The sequence below is a fragment of a genome, unplaced genomic scaffold, assembly GCF_019419815.1.
Source record: "Pyrus x bretschneideri cultivar Hongxiangsu unplaced genomic scaffold, Pyrus_bretschneideri_v1 Contig42, whole genome shotgun sequence".
NCBI lineage: Eukaryota > Viridiplantae > Streptophyta > Magnoliopsida > Rosales > Rosaceae > Pyrus > Pyrus x bretschneideri.
The window spans coordinates 1,931,520-1,953,410 of NW_025999746.1; the positions used below are offsets into that span (position 1 = coordinate 1,931,520).

Genomic DNA, 21,891 nt, shown 5'->3' on the forward strand with positions numbered 1-21,891 from the left:
AAGTCCAAATAATTAATTCAATTATAATTATAGACCTAAAGTACTATTTGCATATTTTTGTTGCATATTTATGTGCATATATGTGCGTTTGCCTACAGAAACATATGAATATAAAGTTCCTAATTATTTTGAAACCTGAAGTTTCTTATAAACATGACTTGTTTGAAAACCTAAAGTTTTCTTCAACAACATTACCCATGAAAACCTGAAGTTTTTTTCATGCAAAAACAAACCAATACATGTCTATTAGAACCTGTATGTTCTACTCCTATGTGAGTGGATTGATTTTTTCTCCATTACACTAACCACATCTTGTCCACCTATTTTGTGATAGGAACATGTCGAATTTGAACAAACTTGACTTCACCACTTTGGAGGTCTCTGGAAGAAACTACCTCAAGTAGGTCTAAGATGTAAAGCTCCACCTCACTGCAAAGAACTTGTGTCCCGCCACTGAAGAAGAGACAGACAACTCTGTTGGCGAAGCTAAAAAATCCACTGCTATGATCTTCATTCAAAGACATATCTATGACGTTCTGCAAACTGAATATCTTGCTGAGGAGGATCCACGTGCACTATGGGTCTCGTTGGCTGATTGTTTTGATCACCAAAATGACATATTCTTGCCTGAAGTAAGATATGACTGGTAGCATTTGCGCTTCGAAGACTTTAAGTCTGTGAATGAATATAATTCTGAAGTTTGTTGAATTTGATCACTTCTCAAGTCTTGTAACGAAACTTTGACTAAAAAGCAGAACCAACTGTTGATGAAGAATCATCAAGCTAGACCTACTGGGATGACTGCTATTCCTGAAGCACATTATAGCACAAACCAACGCCCAAAATGCCAAAAGAGGCGTGCTAGGGGCGGCTAGAAGCCCCCTCTGTGAAGGTCAACAGAGTCAAGGCCTATCCAAAGGAGGAAACAAAGCCTAGAAACGCCTAAACCTCACTCTCAAGGCCCCGAACTTCAAGAATAAGGGCAAAGCACATGAAACCATGGATGCGGATATGTGCTATCGTTGTGGTTCAAAAGACCATTGGTCCCGTGTTTGCTGACCTCCCATGAAGGTTGTAGCTTAATATCATTCTCACCATAAGAAGTTTGAATCAAACTTCATGCAAGTGGACGAACTTGAGACTACAAAGATGGAGGTTTCTAACTTTCAAGAGGATTCCACCCCTATGGTAGATTAGAATCTTAGACATAAACAATTTTACTTGGTTAAAATTGCACATTGGGGCCGAATTCCACCTAGTGGTCGAACACCCCCCTCCCGGTTGTTTGGTTGATTTTTGCACAATTTTCCTTTATGTTTGGATTATTTGTTGGTGATTTGTTTTTGGATATTAAGTTTTAATTAATTACCATCCTTGTACAAATGAAATTATTTTGAATTGATATTTTTTTATAACTTTTATGCATGTGACCGATTAAATTAATTTTTCATTCTAGGTATAACTAGTGGGGAAGTTAGTTGTCTGGCAGTTAGTGCAACCATGCACACAATTTTGCGTGAACGCATCTATTTCACTAACTTCATACCTAAGAATTCACCTCTAAAAACTCTCTTAGGCCTATCCAACCTGAAAGAAGGACATGGTAAGACACGTATAATATTGTCCAATGGTACAATCTTGACCAATGCTGAGGCATTCCATTCTCCACGTTGAAGAATGTTGTTAAGTTTCAAGGACATTAGAGATAACAATTACCACGTTGGAACCCACGTAGAAAATAGAGTTGAATTTCTGTGCATAACTTCCTAAGAATATGGCCAAAAGTATATTCTAGAAAAGATGGAGCGTATCCCAAGTGGTCTGTATGCTACGACCATACGTCCCATAGAATGCCACTATGTGGCCGGCCCTACTACTGGGACCACGCACAAAATTACACTTTGGCATGATCGTTTAGGACATCCTGGACGAATAGTGATGTACTGTATCCTCAAATCATCACACGAGTATCCACTAAACCGAAGTTTAGGTTCGATCCAAGGAATTGCATGTCAAACATGTTAAATGGGAAAGCTTATTACTAAGCCTTCTTATGACAAGATTCGTTCGAATCCTCCCATTTTTCTACAATGGATTTAGGGGGACATTTGTGGACCGATTCACCCTTCATGCGGACCATTTATATACTTTATGGTTTTGGTTGACGCTTCCACACGTTGGTCACACGTGTGCTTATTATCCACAAGGAACGCTGCATTCTCCAAACTGTTGGCTAAGGTTATCAAGCTCAGGGCTCACTGCCCTGATTATTTGATCAAATCTATTCGATTGGATAATGCTGAAGAATTCACATCTAAAACTTTTGATGACTATTGCATGTCAGTTAGGGTTAAAGTTGAACGTCATGTACCCTATGTTCGCACCCAGAACGGCCTGGCAAAGGCTTTCATTAAGCACTTACAAATGATTGCTTAATCGTTGGTTATACGTACCAACCTCCCGATCGTTGCTTGGGGCCATACAATATTGCATGCACCAAAGTTGGTCTGCCTGAGGCCTATTGCGACATAACCATTTAGTGCATTTCAGTTGGTTACTATATATAAACCTGACATATCACATATGTGCGGTTTTGGTTATGCGGTATATGTGCCGATCTTGCCGCCCTTACGTACAAAAATGGGGCCTCAGCGAAGGATGGGAATCTATGTCAGATATGATTCTCCTTCAATTATTCGTTAATTAGAACCTTTGACAGGTGATCTGTTTACCCCTCATTTTGCGGATTGTCACTTCTATGAGATAGTCTTCCCATCGTTATGGAGAGATAAGAACGTCAATGTTTCTAAAGAACTACACGAATTATCGTGGGGGACTCCTACTTTGTCTCATTTAGATCCCTGCACCACTCAGTCTGAAACTGAAGTGCAGTGCATATTAGATCTCTAGAGCATAGCTCAGAGCATGCCAGATGCTTTCACCGATCTAGCGCGCATGACAAGATCACATATTCCAACTGCAAATACGTCTGCAAAGATAGATGTACCAAATGTATGACATACTTCCCTTATGGAAACCCGGGGCACCAATCTTGGTGATCCACGTACTTTAGTGGTTAGCCAATCATCTGCCTCTACACAAAAGCGTGGTAGACCTTTTGGTTCAAAGGATTCACACCCTCGAAAATGGAAACCCACGACACAAGGTCCTAAATAGCCTACCGTGAATCCGCGATCGCTTACTCATTCTATCCAACTCATGAAGAAATTTTAGATTACGGAAGCGTCCTTGAAGAGACTAAACCTCCTCCCAAGAATCGTGAGATTTTGGTTTAGTATACTAGCTTAGATGATGTTTGGCGTAGAAATGAGATGATTGTTGACAATGCATTAGTATATGCAGGTGCTAATGAGATCATGTTGAGCGATGACATTAAACCGCGTTCCGTTGATGAATGTCGACGTATAACTGATTGGTCAAACTAGAAACAAACAATCCAAGTCGAACTCAATTCGCTTGCGAAATGTAAGGTGTTTGGACCTGTAGCTTTTACTCTTCCATATGTGAAGCCCGTTAGCTACAAGTGGGTTTTCGTTCAGAAGCGTAATGAGAAGAACGAAATTGTGCATTACAAAGCTAGTCTTGTTCCACAAGGCTTCTCACAACGCCCGGGATTGATTATGAAAAAACTTATCCACTTTTTATGGATGTGATTACTTTTTGCTACCTTATCAATTTGGTGGTTTATGAAAAATTGAGTATGCAGTTGATGGACGTAGTAACTGTGTATCTCTATGGGGATCTTGATACGAAAATTTATATGAAAGTTCTCGAATGACTTACATTAACTGGTTCAAATATTTCCAAATCCCGGAACACGCTTTCAATTCGGCTGAGGCGTTCACTCTATGGTTTAAAACAAGGGAGTTTTAATGAAAAGCCCGCGGTACTGTTTACTTTAACGAAAAACCATATTTTTACACTAAAAAGTCAAATATGGTACTATTCACTTTACCCTTTTATTTTGTCCTTATCATTAAAATTAAAAGTTTTCAAGTTCTTTTCATTAGTTTTCCTTTAAAACAATCTGGAAGAATGTGGTATAATTGTATAAGTGAGTATTTGGCTAGTCAGGGATATGTGAAGAATGAACTATGCCCTTGCGTGTTCATTAAGAAGTCACATTCTGGATTTGCGATTGTTAAAGTATATGTCGATGACATGATCTCATCGGAACTTTTGAAGAGCTCGCAAGAACTGCCGGGTACCTGAAGTTGGAATTTGAGATGAAAGATCTAGGTAAGACTCAATACTGTCTCAGCCTCGAGATAGAGCATTGTTCGAATGGAATCTTAGTACAGCAATCGAACTACACCCAAAAGGTGTTGCGCCACTTTAATGAGGATAAACCAAAACCTTTGAGTACTCATACGGTTGTTCGATCGCTAGATGCAAAACGAAATCCCTTCCGTCTAAAGGAGGATGATGAAGAGATTTATGAGCCTAAAGTTCCTTATCTAAGTGCAATAAGCGCTTTATTGTACTTACCTCAATGCACTAGACCCGACATCTCCTTCGCTGTTAATCTTTGGGCAAGATACAGTAATGCACCAACATGCAGACACTCGATTGGTGTGAAAGACATCTTTCGTTACCTTAACGGTCCTACGGATTTGGGCTTGTTCTATCCCCACAAATCCTTGAGTGATGCCGCACACCCTGCTTCTCGAGTCCATTTTCGCCTTGTTGATTATGCCGATGCAGAATACTTATCTGATCTGCACAAGGCACGTTCTTAAACAGGTTATGTCTTTATCATTGGAGGCACCACAATCTCTTGGAGGTTAACTAAACAAACCTTAGTTGCCACTTCGTCTAACCATGTTGAAATTCTTGCCTTACATGAAGCAACTCGGGGATACTTTTGGTTAAGAGCAGTAGTGGGCCATATTCGAAGCTCCTGCGATCTTTATCCTATCATTGATGTCCCGACGATGATCTTTGAAGACAACGCAGCATGCATCGAACAACTCAAGAAGGGTTACATCAAAAGAGACAACACCAAGCACATTGCGCTGAAATTCTTCTTTTCACATCAACAACAAGAGCATCAAAAGATTGAAGTCACACAAATCCGTTCACAAGACAATCTGGCCGACCTCTTCACCAAATCACTGCCGAAGATGACGTCTCAGAAGCTTATTCATGAAATTAGTACGCGTAAACTTTTTGAGTTGTAACATTGCTATATTCTCTTTAGAATTGTGTCAAACTCAGGGGGAGTATCCTGAAGATACTTGCTTGATCTTAATGTACTATTTTTCCCTATGATTAGGAGCACTTTTCGTACTGGGTTTTTGCCACCTAACTAGGTTTTAAGGAGGCACCCACCTTGGGTTGGTCATATCTCTGATGACGTCTCATAAACGTTTCTTTTGATTTTTCATTTCTCACTCATTTTTCCTTAGACTATGGATTTTGTCCCTACTCAGGTTTTTGCCATAGCCTTAGGGTTTTTTAGTGAGACTTACTTATGCAAGTTCCTACTTTATTGAGAATAACCGTTGTTCCTTGGAATCAGTGCTAACTAGTCGACTTCCTTAACTTCTGCATGATGCTGAATCTACCTTGAGTATTTATACACTCAAGGGGGTCTGTTGTAAACTTTCCTAGTTTAAGTGTGATTGTGTAAATCCTAGATTAGATTGGATTCTAGTTATCCTTTCCTATTACAACTTGTATTCCTTAGGGATGAAGGAATATCTTCTCTCCTTTTACTACCATAAATAAAGGCACTATGTAGGAGAGATAACACACACATTCCCCTACAATTGTACAGTGACTGGTCCGCGGGAAAACTATAAAACTCATCGGAAACTGGGTAAATTTTAAACGTTCATAACTTCTTCAATACTCAACGAAATCGAGTGATTCAAAAAAGAAAATCATAATTCTCAATGAGAAAAAGATAATAGTACCTTTCTTGATGGCTAATTCGCCATGGTTTGGTCGGAAAACGGCTCAAAAGTGGCTAACTCGGGACCAAGACAGCCACTTTCGAGCCGTTCTACCGCCAAACCACGGTGATTTAGCCATAAAAAAAGGTACTATTCTCTTCGTCTCGTCGAGAAGTATGATTTTCGTTTTTGAATCATTCAATTTCGTTGAGTATTGAAGAAGTTATGAACGTTTAAACTTTACCTAGTTTCCAGCGAGTTTTCCCGCAGACCAGTCACTTTTAAGGCTATTTTCCGGTCATCTCCGGCAACTATTGAGCTTCCAAATGGTGTAATCTTGTTCTACACTTTTTATCTTCATTTTGATATATTATGGGTTGAATTTGGTTAAGAAACGATTGAGTTACAAAGCTTTAAAAATTGCCCAAACTTCCAACAAGAGCTCCGAGACCCTTAACGGAGTTTTTAACAGAATGACCACAATAATAGATGGTGGACAATCTCAGGGACAATTTCTATTGATTTTCAATCTTAAGGATCAAAGTGATGTGTTATGCAAATCTCAGGGACAATCTCAGGGACAATTTCTAACGTAGTTTTTAACAGAATGACCACAATAATAGATGGTGGACAATCTCAGGGACAATTTCTATTGATTTTCAATCTTAAGGATCAAAGTGATGTGTTATGCAAATCTCAGGAACCATTTTAACTATTTAGCCTATTTGTTATTATATGACAATCGGAATTCTATATGAGTTATGCTTTTCATGGTAATTACAACAAAATAAGTAATTAGTAGATTAGAATTAGCATATACCTTGGAAATTTGATGACAATCACAACTCTTATAATGCAATGGAGCTCTTTTCTGATTAATGGCGATAACTTCTGACAATTTCCTAAAATAATCTTATCAAGAAAAAACCGACTTTTAACGTGCAAGGAAACTTCGTAGGAGGATTAATTGTGTTTTGATCCAACTTAATTAGCATCAGCTCAAGCCTATAATCCCAAATGAAAATTTCATTAGTGAAGGATTAATTGTGTTTTGATCCACTAAATTTCATTAGTGGATAAGAGGTGTCACACCGTCTAATGAACTTTTCATTCGAAGTCTTTATCTGTTTAAAAGCTCTTAGGGCCTGTTTGTATCCTATTTGAAAATTTTTATCATTTCTCAAAATATTTTTTAAGAACATTTTTGAAAACAATTTTTTTTAAGACTAAAAAAAACTTAATTGGTTTGCGATTTAAAATTTTTAAATCTTACGACTTAAACTTGATTGGATTGGAGGAGATAGGAAAAAGGTATAAAAAAAAAGAGGAGAAAGAAAGAAGAAAAGAGAGATATAGATTTGGAGTGAGAGGGGAAGAGGGAGAGAAAAGAAATGAGTGAGTTTAAGTTTAAAAAATCTAAAAACTCACTTTTTATGTTTTTAGAGAATAAATTATATTTTTTAGTTAGTCTTGAGTTTAGTTTTGGAAAATAGTCCTACCAAACAAGTGTTTAAGGTCTAAAACTTGAAAATTGTTTTTGAGTTTAAAATGTTAGATTCAAGAATAATACCAAACAGGCCCTACGTTTTTTTTTTTTTTTAATTATAAGTCTTTGGTAATATTACATTTTTTTAGTGAAAAAACGCTTCAAACCCACTATAATTTAGGGAAAAAAATAACCGACTTGGTAATAAGGGGAGAATTTAACTAAAAATCATTTAGAATATGGCAATGAATCTACTAGGTTATTATTCCTCTCCAAATGAGCTCTTAATATATTTGTGTAAAACTTATAGTTCTCAACATTTTTTTTTTTTTTAGAAAATTGTTGTTGGTACTCTAAAATTTTCATTGGTCACTTCAAACGTCAATAACAGTTCCATTTTTTAAGGCAAATGATAAACATGCACTCTTTTTATCATATCACACAACTTGTCCGACCGTTATTTTCATTTCATCTATTTAATTTAATACGCACCCTTTTTATCAAATGATAAACATGCACTCTTTTTATACACACGGGCCAACAAACACAACTTGTTAGGAGACAAGTGAACAAGTGGATCGATACAAGCCAACCAGAATCGCTAATTACGATTACACAAAAGGCCCCCAAGGTTATCGTCACATCGTCATATAATACTACTGTTCAATTGTTCTTGGTACGTAAATTATTTATTAATAAAGTTTTATCAAGATTTGTTACTTAGTACTACGATTTAGTAATATTTATTTTTAGTTATAAATGAAAGGTTTTAGGTTCGATTCTCGCCAACGGTGAATTTGAACCACATTATTGCTAACCCATAGTGAGGCTTAGCCCAGGCCCCCATTCTCTTAGGGTTGATAGTATCGTTTGTTCAACAAAAAAAAAAAAAGGACCTTTCAATCAAAATGATCTCTGGAATTAGGTATCACGAATCAATTTGGTCATTTTGTAGCATTTTCGTCTAATTTTTTTGTTAGTGTGCTAACATGATACACTAATGAGTCTCACCTATCCAATTACGCGGTGCCATGTGGATTGATCACCAAAAACTATTATTTTTAAAAAGATTTGAATACTAAAACTGATAAAACTACTAATAACAATAATAAAATATCTTTTTAAAACAATATTTAAAACTCGTGTCTCACATCAACACTCTGACAGAAAATTTAATGGAAGGACACAATGACTAATTTTTTTTTTGTTTTTTGTTTTTTTAAAGATGATATTATCTACACTAAATGTGAGGGGATGTGTTTAGTCTCACAATAGGCTAGCAATAATTTGGTTCAAATTCTCATTTGACGAGAATCAAATCTAAGACCTCTCCACTTACAAGTAAAGAGGAATATCACTAGACCGTAGTACTAAGTGTCAATGACTGAATTGACTTACGAAACCATTTTAATTGTTTAGTCTAATTTTAAAAGTCAACTGTGATAAAACCTTTTTATTAATATTATACTCTAAACTACGCTATGTATCAATAAAATAACACACAAATCACTAACCCCTTCCAATTGTATAACAACTACCGTCTGAGTATTTGCCGCAGTTTCTCAATCTCATGTCCAATTGGAAGAAAAAAAAAAAAAACGTCTGGTATTGCGTCACTAAATTAGTGACATTTTAGTAATCAATATATTAGTGGATGCAATGGATCGTCATCAGTGGATGCAATGGGTCGTCATTATCGCTAATGGATCCAATTATATACAAAAAACCAATATTCTAATCGATGATGTCCAAATAAACAACTGTATTACTAGTTTTGACATCCATATTTTATAATTTCAACATCAGCTTCCAGATAATCAAACTAAAGTATTAATTAAGCTTAGTCCATAACATTAAGAAAGCTAATTAACATTTTGGAAATCTAACAACTCCTTTGTTTAAGAAACTACCAGACTCCCTAATCTAGTAGCTTTTTTTCTTTTTTCCTGAAAAGTTTGTCACTTTGTTGCAAGAAACAATAATAGTTGGGATCATCATATCATTAGCAAAACCTTTTAAGTAATTGCCTCATAGGCTGTGGCCACTTACTTGTACAGTTACTTTTTCTTTTGAGTATTGCTAGATCTATTACAGTGTCTTATTTTCCTATCTATATTATAATTTCATCTACCAAAAAAAAAAAAAGTTACAAAAATTGAAATGCTATTTTATCACCCTCTGTTACTAATTTACTAATAATTAAATACCCTCTAATCTATATCTAAGTTCTTTTTTAATTTTCAGAAAAATAAATATTTGAGTGCTAATAAGCCTAGCTAAGCCTCAATCACCGCCAAGGCCTCCTTTCCTGAATTTTATTCCGGTTAGAGTTCTAGAATCCGGTCACTTCCTAGATCTCCAACGGATTACAACTCTCCTTCCTTCTCTCCACATCCCCAACGCAACCCTCATCCATTCCCCCTCCAAATCCGACGACCAAGGCTCATGTCGCATTACCAAAATTGCATCCTCATCTTCTGGTCTTCCATTTTATTTTTATTTTTTTAAATAATTATGTTATTATTAAAATGGAGGAATGAAAAATGGAGAAAATATTTATTTGAAGGATCGTTGAGATAGCTGCAGATAGAGGGTGAAGAGAGAAGAAAAATATTATTTCTTTCTTTTTTCTTTGGCTCTTAGATGTCATTTTACAAGAGGGTAAAATTGGTATAAAATTTTTTATTAAAAAATGGGCGTGAAAATAAGACAGTCTGGTAAGTTTATCAACACTCTTTCTTTTTTCAGGAAAAATTGTTAATGTCATAGTACATTGGCTTTTATTCATTCAAATTAAAGCATGTTAAGCTTAAAGTTTACTTAAACTCACGTTTCTTACAAAGTAAATTCATAACACGGTTTATTATCATTGCGACTCACAAGAAAATGAAATAAGTACTAAAAATACGGATTAAAACATCAAGAATATTGTTTTTGCTCGTCATAGAGTTGGTGAATATATAAAGAACAAAAGAAGACACTAAACATGTACTAGTTGTAAAAACTAGAAATACAATATTTAGTCATCCGCATGTATAAATAGATAGTTAAAATCAAAATTCTAAAAGACACTAGGTCCTAGTAGGGTAGTTAGCTGGGGCCTAACGCCTAGGTGAACTAGGCAGATTTAAGTGAATGTATTATATATTTTATAAATAAGTTCCTTCTTATAGTTAAAAAATGAGTAAATTACATTTTACCCCCTCAGGTTTAGGGTCGATTTCAATTCCTTACAACATCTTTAAAACATTTCAATTTTATACATTTACTTATCATTTTATTTCAATTTCATACATCCGTTAGAAAATCCGTTAAGTGATGATTTGGCAAATATGGGGTCCCCATTTGGGATGATGTGGCTGCCCCTTTTGTGCCACGTGGCTAAACACTTGATAAAAAATTTAAAATATTAAAATAATTAACTAAAGAAAAGTATAATAAATAAATAAAAATAAATAAAAAACCAAGAAATCGTCTTCCCCACCCATTCCTTCCTTCCCGTTGACATCGTACTACCTCAACCTGGCTTAGATGGACCCTTGAGTGCCAGAGCTCCTTTCCTTCTCCACCATTGTTCCTATCCTTCTCCACCATTGCTCTTGCTTTTGCAAGGACCCAGATCCACTACACCATCGCTCTTCCTTTTCCTCCTTCTCCCTCCTCTTCTCCCTCCAAACCCCCATAAATTTCTGCATTTCTTCTAGAACACACAAATCAAAATTAGCAAATCTTGAAGCCCCATTTGACACAGAGACCTCAAAAGAGAATTGTAAGTCCATACACTACTCAAATTAACCCTATTGAGCTCAAAGAATTTTAACCCTAATTTGGGATCGTTTAACCTTTTAATAACCTCAAAAGCAATCGAAGAGGAAATGGAGATCTTGGTGTCTCAAGCCCAGAAGATCAGACGGGCTGTGAAGAACATGAGAGTCATCTGCAACGCCGCGCTAGCTGAGCTTGTTTGAGGCGTGCAACGTCGACGGGAAGGAAGGGATGAGTAGGTATGATGGATAAGGGTGGTCGAAGGAGAAGGTCGAATCGCTGGAAAACCAGACAACGACGGAGGTTAGGAAGAGTTGGAGTTTTGATAGGGAATATAGGTTTTTCGTATTTTTTGGATTTGAGAATGAGTTCAAATTTATGTGGGAATGGCTGGGTGATGGGGATAGGAGAAAGGCTGGTGCTTGGGTGGGGAAGATGAAGATGATTTCTGGGTTTTTTTTTTTAATTAAAAAAAATTGCCACATGGCACACGTTTGGCAGCTAGGTGGTACAAATATGGCAGCTACGTCAGCTCGTAATGGATCAATGAATGTAAAATGTAACGGATGTATTATATTTCAATAAAATAGGACTTGATGTATGAAATTGAAATGTTTTAAAGATGTTGTAAGAAATTGAAATCGACCCCAAACTTGAGGTGATAAAGTGCAATTTATCCTTAAAAAATACATAATTGCACAGAGATACATGAATTGAAAAAATAAAATGACGTATAAGATTATGAAGTATTAAAACATATTGAAAACATGGGGAGCAAACATATAATGAGTGTTTGTCAAAGTATTCAACAAGTCTCTTACATTTTATTAAAAAAATAAAATGTAAAATGAAAGTTACTTATTTTCTGCCAAAATGAGAGTCACGACCTAAACGGGTTTAGACACCCTTTATTAATTTTCAAACACTTAAGAATTAATCAGGGGCAGTGACTAATAGATTAGGCGGAGATTTTTAGAACAATAGTTAAAATAACAAGTTATAAAATTGGTACAAGCCTCAAAAAGAGCCAAGTAAATAACAACAGATAAAGTAAAAGATCCAAGCAAAATGAAAGCTCCAACCCAAGATACAAGGGGTCCAGATAAACTCAGCCTCGAAGGCTGAAAAAACAAACAATAGAAAACCCTAATATGAAGCAACATAAACCAAATTCCCCCGGCGCCACGTGAATTACCAAACAGTTTCGAAATAAAATGAGTTTTTCTATTTTAGTTGTATAAACGACTATCAAAAAAAAAAAAAAAAAAGGACTACGCATCAATGGCAGTGTCACCCATTGCATTAGGCATACGCGGCTTTCCGTCCCATGTATAATGCCGACCAATTTATTAGTTAATTGCACAACAGAAGATATTTTCCCGATACTTGCTTTATCCATGGTCCCAACCGCAGGTTGTAATAAAATACTAATAAGAGAAAACAATTCATGGATTCCATGGAATCAAACTGAGACGCTACAAATTGTTGCCGTTGCTCGTAGACTTTACTCTTTCTACCACAACCCATCTATTTCTTTTCCACAAGGATACAACTTTCCCGGAAAAAAACAAGACGAAACAAAACCAACGCTTTCCCGGAAAATGTCCGATCGTGAATACGAAACCCAAACGCCATCCACTCCGCCGAACCTAAAGAACGAAAGAGAAGATGCGCTCATGGACTTTGATTTCGACCTCGACGTTTTGTGCACGTTGGATCCGATTCACTTTCTCTCCTACCCCACGTCGCCGCTTTTGTTGCCGCCCAATGACCAGCCTTGTACCCCTTTGTGGGCTTTTTCCGACGGCGATGTCGAAAGTGACTATAAGCTAGCCGGGCATGCTGGTCAAGCTCTTTCTGACCGTTCTCAGTTCGTTTCTTGTGAGTTTTTCATGGGAAAGTTGTGGTCTTTTATGCTTTTCTGGGTCAATCCGTTTTTACTCTATTTTAATTGAATTTTTTTACTTCGGAATCAGAAATTAATTAGAAGTTTGTCTAATGACTTGTGTTTGACTTAGCTGAACAAATGCTTTTCTGGGTTTCTGTATTAAATTTGATTCTAATTAGGGACTAATTACATTGATTTGGTAATTTTACTAATCATAGTATTCAGTTGGAATTAAGCAACAATCACTTATTTTTTTGGCTAAAAAAGTGTTTTCTCTGCTCATTTCTTAGCAACCAAACAGCTGTTATACTCGAAAGGTTGCATTTTTGTCATTCCTGGTCAACAAGGAAGGGCTAAAAGTATTATCTGATATTGAAGTGCTTGATTATGATTGTCATATAAACTAAAAAAGCGCTTCTGGGTCAGAAGCGTTTTCTGGAGAAGTCTAGGTGCATCTTTAGGTAGCAAGCACTTGGAAATTTTGATGAAAATTTTGACATGTTTATAATAGAAGTTCTTTCTAACAAAAGTGCTTCCTACAGAAGCAGTCCCAACCAAGCCCTTAAGTTTGTAAAGTTCCATATAATAGAAAGAGGTGGGAGATTCTAAGATTGTATAGAATTTTTTTTTTCTTCTTTTTGGCCTGAGAATTCGTATAGGAATTTAAAGCAGTTTTAATTGGCTTGCTTTGTGCCCTCCAGTTACAAACCGATTACGATATTGTTCGTTTAGCATTTGCAGTCTCGAGTCGCAGCCAGAGGTTCACTCATTTATGTTTTCTCTTTACAATATCACAAAATACAGGTAATTCTAATTCCGTAACGGAAGGGTCAACAGAGACTAAGGATAACAGAATGCTTCCATCACCATTTTCAGGACTGGAACCTCTTGAAAGTTCAGATGTTTATAGTTTAGTTAACGAGAAAATCACTCAAGCACTCAGGTACCTCAAGGAATTGACTGACCAACCTGTTCTAGCCCAGTTTTGGGCACCAGTGAAGGATGGGAATCGGTATGTACTCACAACTTTAGGGCAGCCCTTTGTCCTTGATCCACAGTGTATCAGACTTCATCAGTATAGGATGGCCTGTCTGATGTATATGTTTTCTGTGGATGGGGAGAGTGATGGAGTTCTTGGGCTTCCTGGCCGCGTTTTCCAGCATAAATTGCCAGAATGGACTCCAAATGTTCAGTACTACTCCATTAAAGAGTATGCACGGCTTCACCATGCTCGGCAATACAATGTTCAGGGAACCTTAGCTTTGCCCGTGTTTGAGCCCTCTGGAAGGTCTTGTGTTGGTGTACTTGAGCTCATAATGATTTCTCCTTTGATCAACTATGGTCCCGAGGTTGATAAGGTTTGCAAAGCACTTGAGGTGGGGGTTACTCTTTTTCTTTTCTATGCATATATATTGCATTTTGTGTGATGTTCTTTTCTGAAACAAGCTTTACTTATTTGGTAAATGGTACATGACGGATTGTATTTTGTTATGGGAATAGGAAAATGGTTTCTGGATACCCTTTTCCGCCTCTTGCACATCCCTCGTATTTTTTAGCCATTGGTTTGAACAAAGCAAAGGAGAATCAATATGGTTTCTTAAGTAAAAATCAAACATGAAGAGATTTGTCACTGACTTAATTTTGTTCTCCTGCAGGCAGTAAGCTTGAAAAGTTCAGAGATACTGGATCATCCAAGTAGGCAGGTGAGCTGCAATAATGATGTGTGCCTAAGTATGGTGTTCTTTATGAAAACAAGAAAATAAATATGAAACTTTTCTTTCATTTCTTCCTCCTTCGTTCTCACAGATATATTCTTGCCACTTCTTGTAACCAGATTCAAATATGCAATAAAGGTCGCCGAACTGCATTGGCTGAAATCTTGAACATACTGATAGTGGTAAGTGAAACTCACAAATTACCACTTGCTCAGACGTGGGTTCCCTGTATGCATCGAAATGTTTTGGCTTATGGCGGTGGCCTGCAGAAGAGCTGTACTAGCTTTGATGGCAGTTGCATGGAACAGGTCTGCATGTCCACAACTGATGTTGCATTCTACATTGTAGATGCTCATATGTGGCATTTTCGAGATGCCTGCGTTGAACATCACTTACAAAAGGGTCAAGGGGTTGCTGGGAGGGCATTTTTGTCCCATAATGCATGCTTCTGCGAAGACATTACCCAATTCTGCAAAACTGAATACCCTTTAGCACACTACGCACGCATGTTTGGGCTAGCCGGCTCTTTTGCTATCTGCTTACAGAGCACTCATACTGGAAATGATGATTACATTCTAGAATTTTTTCTGCCCCCAAGCATCACAGACAGTCATGAACAACAAACTTTGTTGGGCTCTATATTGGCGATAATGAAGAACCATTTCCGGAGTCTCAGTGTTGCTTCTGGAATTGTACTTGAAGAGGAGGGAATAGTTGAAATTGTTCAAGCATCTAAAAATAATGGGCTTGCCACAAGACTTCAATGTATACTGATACCCCGTTCAGTGGAATCACCACCAGTGCCTGCCTTACCTAACAGAGAAGAGATGGTGCAACTAGATTCATCAAAACCACAGTTAGTGGTGGGATATGATGTTGTAAATGATGGGAGAAATTATGTTCACGAGGGTGGAGAAAACAATATTTCTTTCCCAGAGAACATAAAAAAGAAACCGGAGAAGAAGCATGGAAAAGCAGAGAAATCAATTAGTCTAGACGTTCTCCAACAATATTTTGCAGGGAGTCTTAAGGATGCTGCAAAGAGTCTTGGAGGTAGGCTCGCATATCATATTGTTTCCTGCAGTTAAGCTCATGCTGTGTCAACAGATGCTAAAATGATAAAATCCTTGTCTAAAATATTTGATCGTTTGGTTTTCAGTAGCAATTGCGATAAGTTGTTTTGAAAGAAATTCTTGTTTTGCAGTTTGTCCCACTACAATGAAGCGCATTTGCAGGCATCATGGAATCTCCCGCTGGCCATCTCGCAAGATCAAGAAGATCAACCATTCTCTTACTAAGCTACAGTGCATAATTGAATCAGTTCACGGTGCTGCATTTGGTTTAACTCCTCTTACTGCGAGTCCATGTCCTGTTGCTGCTGGCTCCATTTCTCAGCCTTATATTTTGAGGGAACTTTAACGAAAAACTCCCGGTACTGTTCACTTTAACGAAAAACTACATTTTTATACTAAAAAGTTAATTCTGGTGCTATTTACTAAAAAGTCCACGTCCTTGTTGTTAAAACTCAAAGTTTTCAAGTCATTTTCATTAGTTTTCCTTATTTTAAATGGTTCTAACCAACAAGGCTCACCAAGCTCTAAACCTTGTGAAGTTGATGGACAAAAGAAAGACTCGCCCACCTCTACTTCACCAGGAACAGAGGGGCGAGCTGGGATTGACAATCATTTGCTAGATGGGCGGATGCTGAGTTACGAGGAACTTCTGCTGGAACATAACATGTGTCTGTGAGACAGGGGTAAAGGCTCAAACACATCCAACAGGGGAAACAGCTCAACGGAGGCAAGTGCTTGTAGCTCTACTTGTCATGGTTCATGCCAAGGTAGTCCTGGAAACAGAATTGCCATGGTAAACCCTCCATTTTCAGATTCAGCTCCCAGGCAATCCAACACAATGCCACATATCACGGGCAGGCAAGAAATGAAGAGTGTAACCATAAAGGCCACATATAAAGAATACATTATTAGGTTTCACGTGCCGATGAGTTCAGGCATTGTGGACACGAAAGAGGAAGTGGCAAAGAAATTAAAACTGGAAGGGGGCACATTCGACATCAAATGTGTGGCTTATGACCTTGAACGGGTTCCTGTACCCTGTGATGCAGACCTGCAGGAGTGTCGGAAGTTTGTAGAACATCACGCATCAATCTGATCAGACTCTCGATTCATGAGATAATGTCCCATCTTGGAACCTCTTGTGTTAGGTTTTAAGTAAAGGTATAAGTTTTCCATTTTATTTGTTGTTCTTGCCAAGGTCTAGGTATTGATTCTTTGAGGTTTGCTTCAGTTTTGTTCTGTGAAGTTTCATTATCAAGAGCTTACGGCACTAGCTACTCCAAAATACGGCCATAATTTACAACAGGCTCGTAGCTCAATTGGTACAATGTATTTATCACTGGACGCGAGATCAGGTGCTTGATTCCCCCTCCACCAATATTGCCTGCATAATAATGATCAATAATCAATGACAATTTCTATATATAGAAATAAAGACGAATATGCTGATAAATAATAAATTCAACTTAATAATTGGCAAATTATGAATAAATGAAATTAATATCAAACAAGTGAAAATAGTGATTGAGGCTTGTGTACTGCAATATTATTGAAACAGAATTCCGTACCTATTTAGTGCTTGTAGTTCGATGGACGTCTGCTTCACAAGGATTCAACGATCAAACCAGGATTCTAGCATTGAAAAACTCGGTTCTTGTTGAATATCTTTGTGGTTCTCTCAGCAAGAAGGTTTTGGTATTTAAGAAGAAGATCGTTTTCCTTGGTTCTAAACGCCATATAGATGGATGTATGTATAATGCATATATGCATGTTCGCAACATGTATGAATATGGAATGCTTTTTTTTGAAGCATCTGCTCAAAGGGGTGCATAGCTCTAGGCATTCTTTCATCGTCTTCAAACTTCATCCGAAAAGATGAGTCTGTTACTTTAAAAATTAAATAATTAAATTTGAAATTAAAAAAAATGTTAATTATTGAATTAAATTATCAAAGCCCGAGCCCCAAAGCCCATCTTTTGATATTAATTATCACAACCCAAATGCCAAATCCAAGGTTCAAGCTCATTTTTGCTCTCTAAGGTCCACCTCTCCAATCACTTTGTAAGAGGTACAAAATGTTATAAAGTGTGAGAAACTTTTGATGGTGGCCAATATGAGACAATGAGTTAGAATGAGATTTCTACTCAAAACTCCAATAATATGTATATAAAATATATATATATATATAAATTCAGTCGCAAAACAAATTGGATCATTGATCGTTTGAAATGGTTGCATACAATTATGAAAAAGTACTAGTTACATGCGTACGAGACTCTTGGTCTTGTATGCATGCATCATGAATCCAACTATTTGTACGATATTTAGTAACATAGTGTAGACGAGCTAAAACTTGTAGATGACGGGGTCCCTGCTCGTTCGACTTATCAAACAGCAGACTTCGATGGTGGGGTTGATCATGTCCCGTTGTTCTGAGCGGGAACCCGGCCGTTCTGATGAGTGTTGCCAGTGTTTTTGGTTTCATCTCTGCCCGAAACCACCTCTGTCAAACAGAATTGTCTGGCTTTCCTTTCTGCCATCAGTCTCTTTGTGTTCTTGTGGTATGTAGCATAGAGAAGCAGTTGAGCTGATCCAAAAAGTAAGCCCAGCCCATTCGGAATCTGAAAATGAACACACCACAGGCCCATTTTAATTTGATCAAAATATGTGCATATGAGAACCATGTTCATCATTTTTGGTTTAGCAAAAATATATTCCATTACAGAAACGGGGATTCAAACTTAAGTGTAAGAAAGTGAAAGTAGTGCTTTGATCAACTGACTTAATCTAAAAACAGCTAAACGTGTTTCTTAATTATTTATGCATTCAGTTTTATGTTTAACTGACATGATTAATTAACTTAGATGAAGGATTTACTTTAAGTAAAGTTTGAGTTTGAGGTGCTTACAGTCAAGTAGATGTCAAAACGGAGCTGAGCATATGTGAACCAGGCAACGCTATTGAGAAAGATAAACAATGAGAGGAAAAACGGCATGTATTCCACACTTTTTGTCGTTATCACCAATTTCTGTCATATATGCACCAAAACACCATAGATTAGCATATGTTAAAAATGAGGGAAAAAAATTATTAATTTACCGTATGTAGAACATTGTCATTGTTATTCAACTATACATGAACAATATACCAAGCGCCGTACATTAGTATTGCTACTGGCCCATATAATAAAATGAGAAAAATAAAAATTGTTTGGTATTTGATAGTAGTTTAACTCCAAAATCATTTGGTATTTGATACTATTTGATACTACTTTTAACCCATAAAATTTAGGTCTTAACCTATAAACATTTTTTCTGGTCCAGCTTTTTTGGGTTAAATTTTTAGCCTAAGATTTTTAAAGAATGAATTTAGGATAATATTGTTTTTCTTAAAGTAACTTTAAAAAAAAATAAATTATGTAGGCTATCATGATTTAATTTTATGAACGTTTTACCTAAAAGTATTTATATTCCAATAAATACTGAAAAATCACTTAACCAACACTATGAAACACGTGGAACACTATTAAAGAATATTAAAAACACATGAAAAAATATCTTTTTTTAATTATTTTAACCGTTAGATTTAAATCTGGACCGTTAGGTTATTTTTTTTACCATTGGATTTGATCATATTAGATTTTAATCGTTGGATTCAATGAATTTATAAATATAAAGCTAAAAAAATACATATATAGTAGGCCAGTCCATTACCCAAGGGAATTCTGGGTTAAATTTACCCTAAAAATGAGTTCTAGTTTAAAACTCATATTTGGTCAAAGGGTTGGAGCAAGTTGTGGTAGTTTAGAACCTAAATTTGAGTTTTACTCCAAGAGTTGGAGTAGGTTTTAAAACATTTTCAATCGATATATCTAATTAATTAATCAACTAGGTATCAATAATATACCAGGTACTGAAAATTAGTATTGATACGGGCCAATTATCATGACCTTAAATGAAAAGATGAATAAATAAATATGGTTAGGAGGGTAGTTACCAACTTAATTACCATGACAGATAGAGGTGAAGCATACATCGCGATGTTACCTAGAACGCAAACTAGGCCAACAATTAGTGACCTCTTGCTGTATGTGTGGGCCAATTTGATAACAAGAAATGCCAGAAGAACCATGAAAACGAGCTCCGAAAGCAGCACGAGAAACACTTTGAGCCTCTGCTTCTTGTCAGATGCGTAGATGAGGAAGAGGATGACGAAGGAAAGCTCAATGAAAACTGCAGTGGCATTGATGGTCACCAACAGAATACTGTGTGGGTGCACCATAGGCAATCCGTACAGGGCCCATGCCATGCAGTTAAATAGGGTTGCAAGGTATGGGACTGGTGAGTATTGCTCCACTGACCCTTTTTTCCAAATTCGAACAAAGGTTTCCCTACAAATTAAATGGAAAATATGGAAATTATTAATGTGTTTTGTGTGAAAATCAAAGAATATTGCTTGGCTGCTACAAATATAGCAGCAGCTTCTGCTTTTACCCATCAATAAATAAACACGTGTCCAAATAATTGAAATTGTTAACACAGATTGAACACGTGTTCATCTATGATTGGTTAAAAGCAGGAGCGATTGCTAAACGAATACTACTTGGCTGTTGTAGATTCAGTGAACAAAGAATGTTGTCACCTTCAAATTGGGAAAAATATGGAAATAAAATATTGGAGGTCCGAAATATAATATATATGTGTCTAGATATAACAAAAATTGTTTATAATATTTTTTTTTTTCAAAAATGTAAATCATTTTGCCTTGAAATTCAAGAAATGGAGAAAAGCCATGCTTACACTGGTGAGAGGAACAGAGTGAGTGCGCTGAAGTTTCCTGAAAACAAGTAAAGGCGTTCATATCAAGTTTGGTTCTCAGATGATAAAGCAATCTATATATACACCTGAAAAATGAAAGAAAATAACTTTAAAGTTTATTTCTTCTTTCTAACAAGAACCAGCAAGTATACAAATCTCACGTATTTAAGTTCAAAGATGCTGATTAAGGCTTTAAAATAGCAATCTTGTGTGATACAACCCAAATTATATCTCTGTAACTCACCCATGATACCGACCACAGTTCGAATAGCATCTGCAGAAACCATGGTTGTCAGTCGTCACTAGTTAATTAAGCTCGATCAAAAGAAGAAGAAGAAGAAGAAGAAGAAGGAATTGCAGAGATAAATACGGCAAAGAAATTAAAGGGCTGGGATATTAATTAATCGTAAGAAGGAAATGAGGAGCAAAGTCGGTGGGGGTTGTCTTGTATAGTTTTGGTGGGTTGGATTGTAACTTGCAAACTGAGAGAGAGAGAGAGAGAGAGAGAGAGAGAGAGAGAGAGAGAGAGCTAGCTGTTAGGTCACTTGCATTGCATGGCATGTATTGGGTGGTGCAACTTATAGAGCAACAAGAGTTCACATGAAAAGATGATCAGGAGAATATTGTTATCCATTCAAAGGAAAGATTTTTCAATGTGTTTAGAATATGGGACAGTACGCCATATATCATTATATAAGTGGGGAAAACTAATTATTTTTATGTATTCATCTATTTGTATAATAACATATGACGTATGTGCTCATGTTTCAGAAATAATAAAAAATATCACCATCCAAACTGAGAGAGAGAGAGAGAGAGAGAGAGAGAGAGAGAGAGAGAGAGAGAGAGAGAGAGAGGGTGTGAGTTTGCCTTTGGACACTACGTACATACCCTTAAATTCTCGAAACGCTGGCAAGCAAAAGTTACAAGGCTCTCTCCTAGCCAGCAACCGTTATAGGACTTAAGAAAGTGACTCATGTTTTTTTTATTTTTTTATCCAGTTTTTTTTATTTATTTATTTTTTTTTTCCAAGGATTTGTTGCCACATTGATGCCCACTTTCCACTGAATATAACTCTTGCCTAACCAAATCAATTATATTTTCAGTGGTGCATTTCTTCTATTTTTGTTCACAGAAAATCATTTAATCTCTTCATTCAGTGCTCGTTACTGCGAAAAATCACACTTACTTTTTACCTCTCTTCAATATTTTTCTAGTCACATATTGAA

The 21,891-nt window shown here is 36.6% G+C and overlaps 2 protein-coding genes across 5 annotated transcripts; one reads left to right on the forward strand and one right to left on the reverse strand.

Annotated features, from left to right (window-relative positions):
• Window positions 1-12,131: 12,131 nt before the first annotated feature.
• Window positions 12,132-17,173, forward strand: LOC103939539 (protein NLP6-like). 2 transcript variants are annotated; one of them, XM_048566589.1, is made up of 6 exons: window positions 12,132-13,050; window positions 13,862-14,433; window positions 14,713-14,760; window positions 14,892-15,825; window positions 15,977-16,204; window positions 16,358-17,173. In XM_048566589.1, exons 1-5 carry the CDS (start codon window positions 12,504-12,506, stop codon window positions 16,189-16,191), a joined length of 2,316 nt encoding a protein of 771 aa, XP_048422546.1. In that variant the 5' UTR covers window positions 12,132-12,503; the 3' UTR covers window positions 16,192-16,204; window positions 16,358-17,173. The 2 variants fall into 2 exon arrangements, with proteins under 2 accessions (XP_048422546.1, XP_048422545.1); XM_048566588.1 differs by having other exon boundaries at window positions 12,134-13,050; window positions 16,385-17,173.
• Window positions 17,174-18,045: 872 nt separating this feature from the next.
• On the reverse strand, window positions 18,046-21,350 carry LOC103939538 (bidirectional sugar transporter SWEET4-like). 3 transcript variants are annotated; one of them, XM_009349637.3, is made up of 5 exons: window positions 20,907-21,350; window positions 20,645-20,681; window positions 19,854-20,235; window positions 18,754-18,873; window positions 18,046-18,466 (listed from the first exon to the last, which is right to left on the reverse strand). In XM_009349637.3, exons 1-5 carry the CDS (start codon window positions 20,947-20,949, stop codon window positions 18,263-18,265), a joined length of 786 nt encoding a protein of 261 aa, XP_009347912.2. In that variant the 5' UTR covers window positions 20,950-21,350; the 3' UTR covers window positions 18,046-18,262. The 3 variants fall into 3 exon arrangements, with proteins under 3 accessions (XP_009347912.2, XP_048422705.1, XP_048422706.1); XM_048566748.1 differs by having other exon boundaries at window positions 19,842-20,235; XM_048566749.1 differs by having other exon boundaries at window positions 19,842-20,235; window positions 20,645-20,748.
• Window positions 21,351-21,891: the final 541 nt, after the last annotated feature.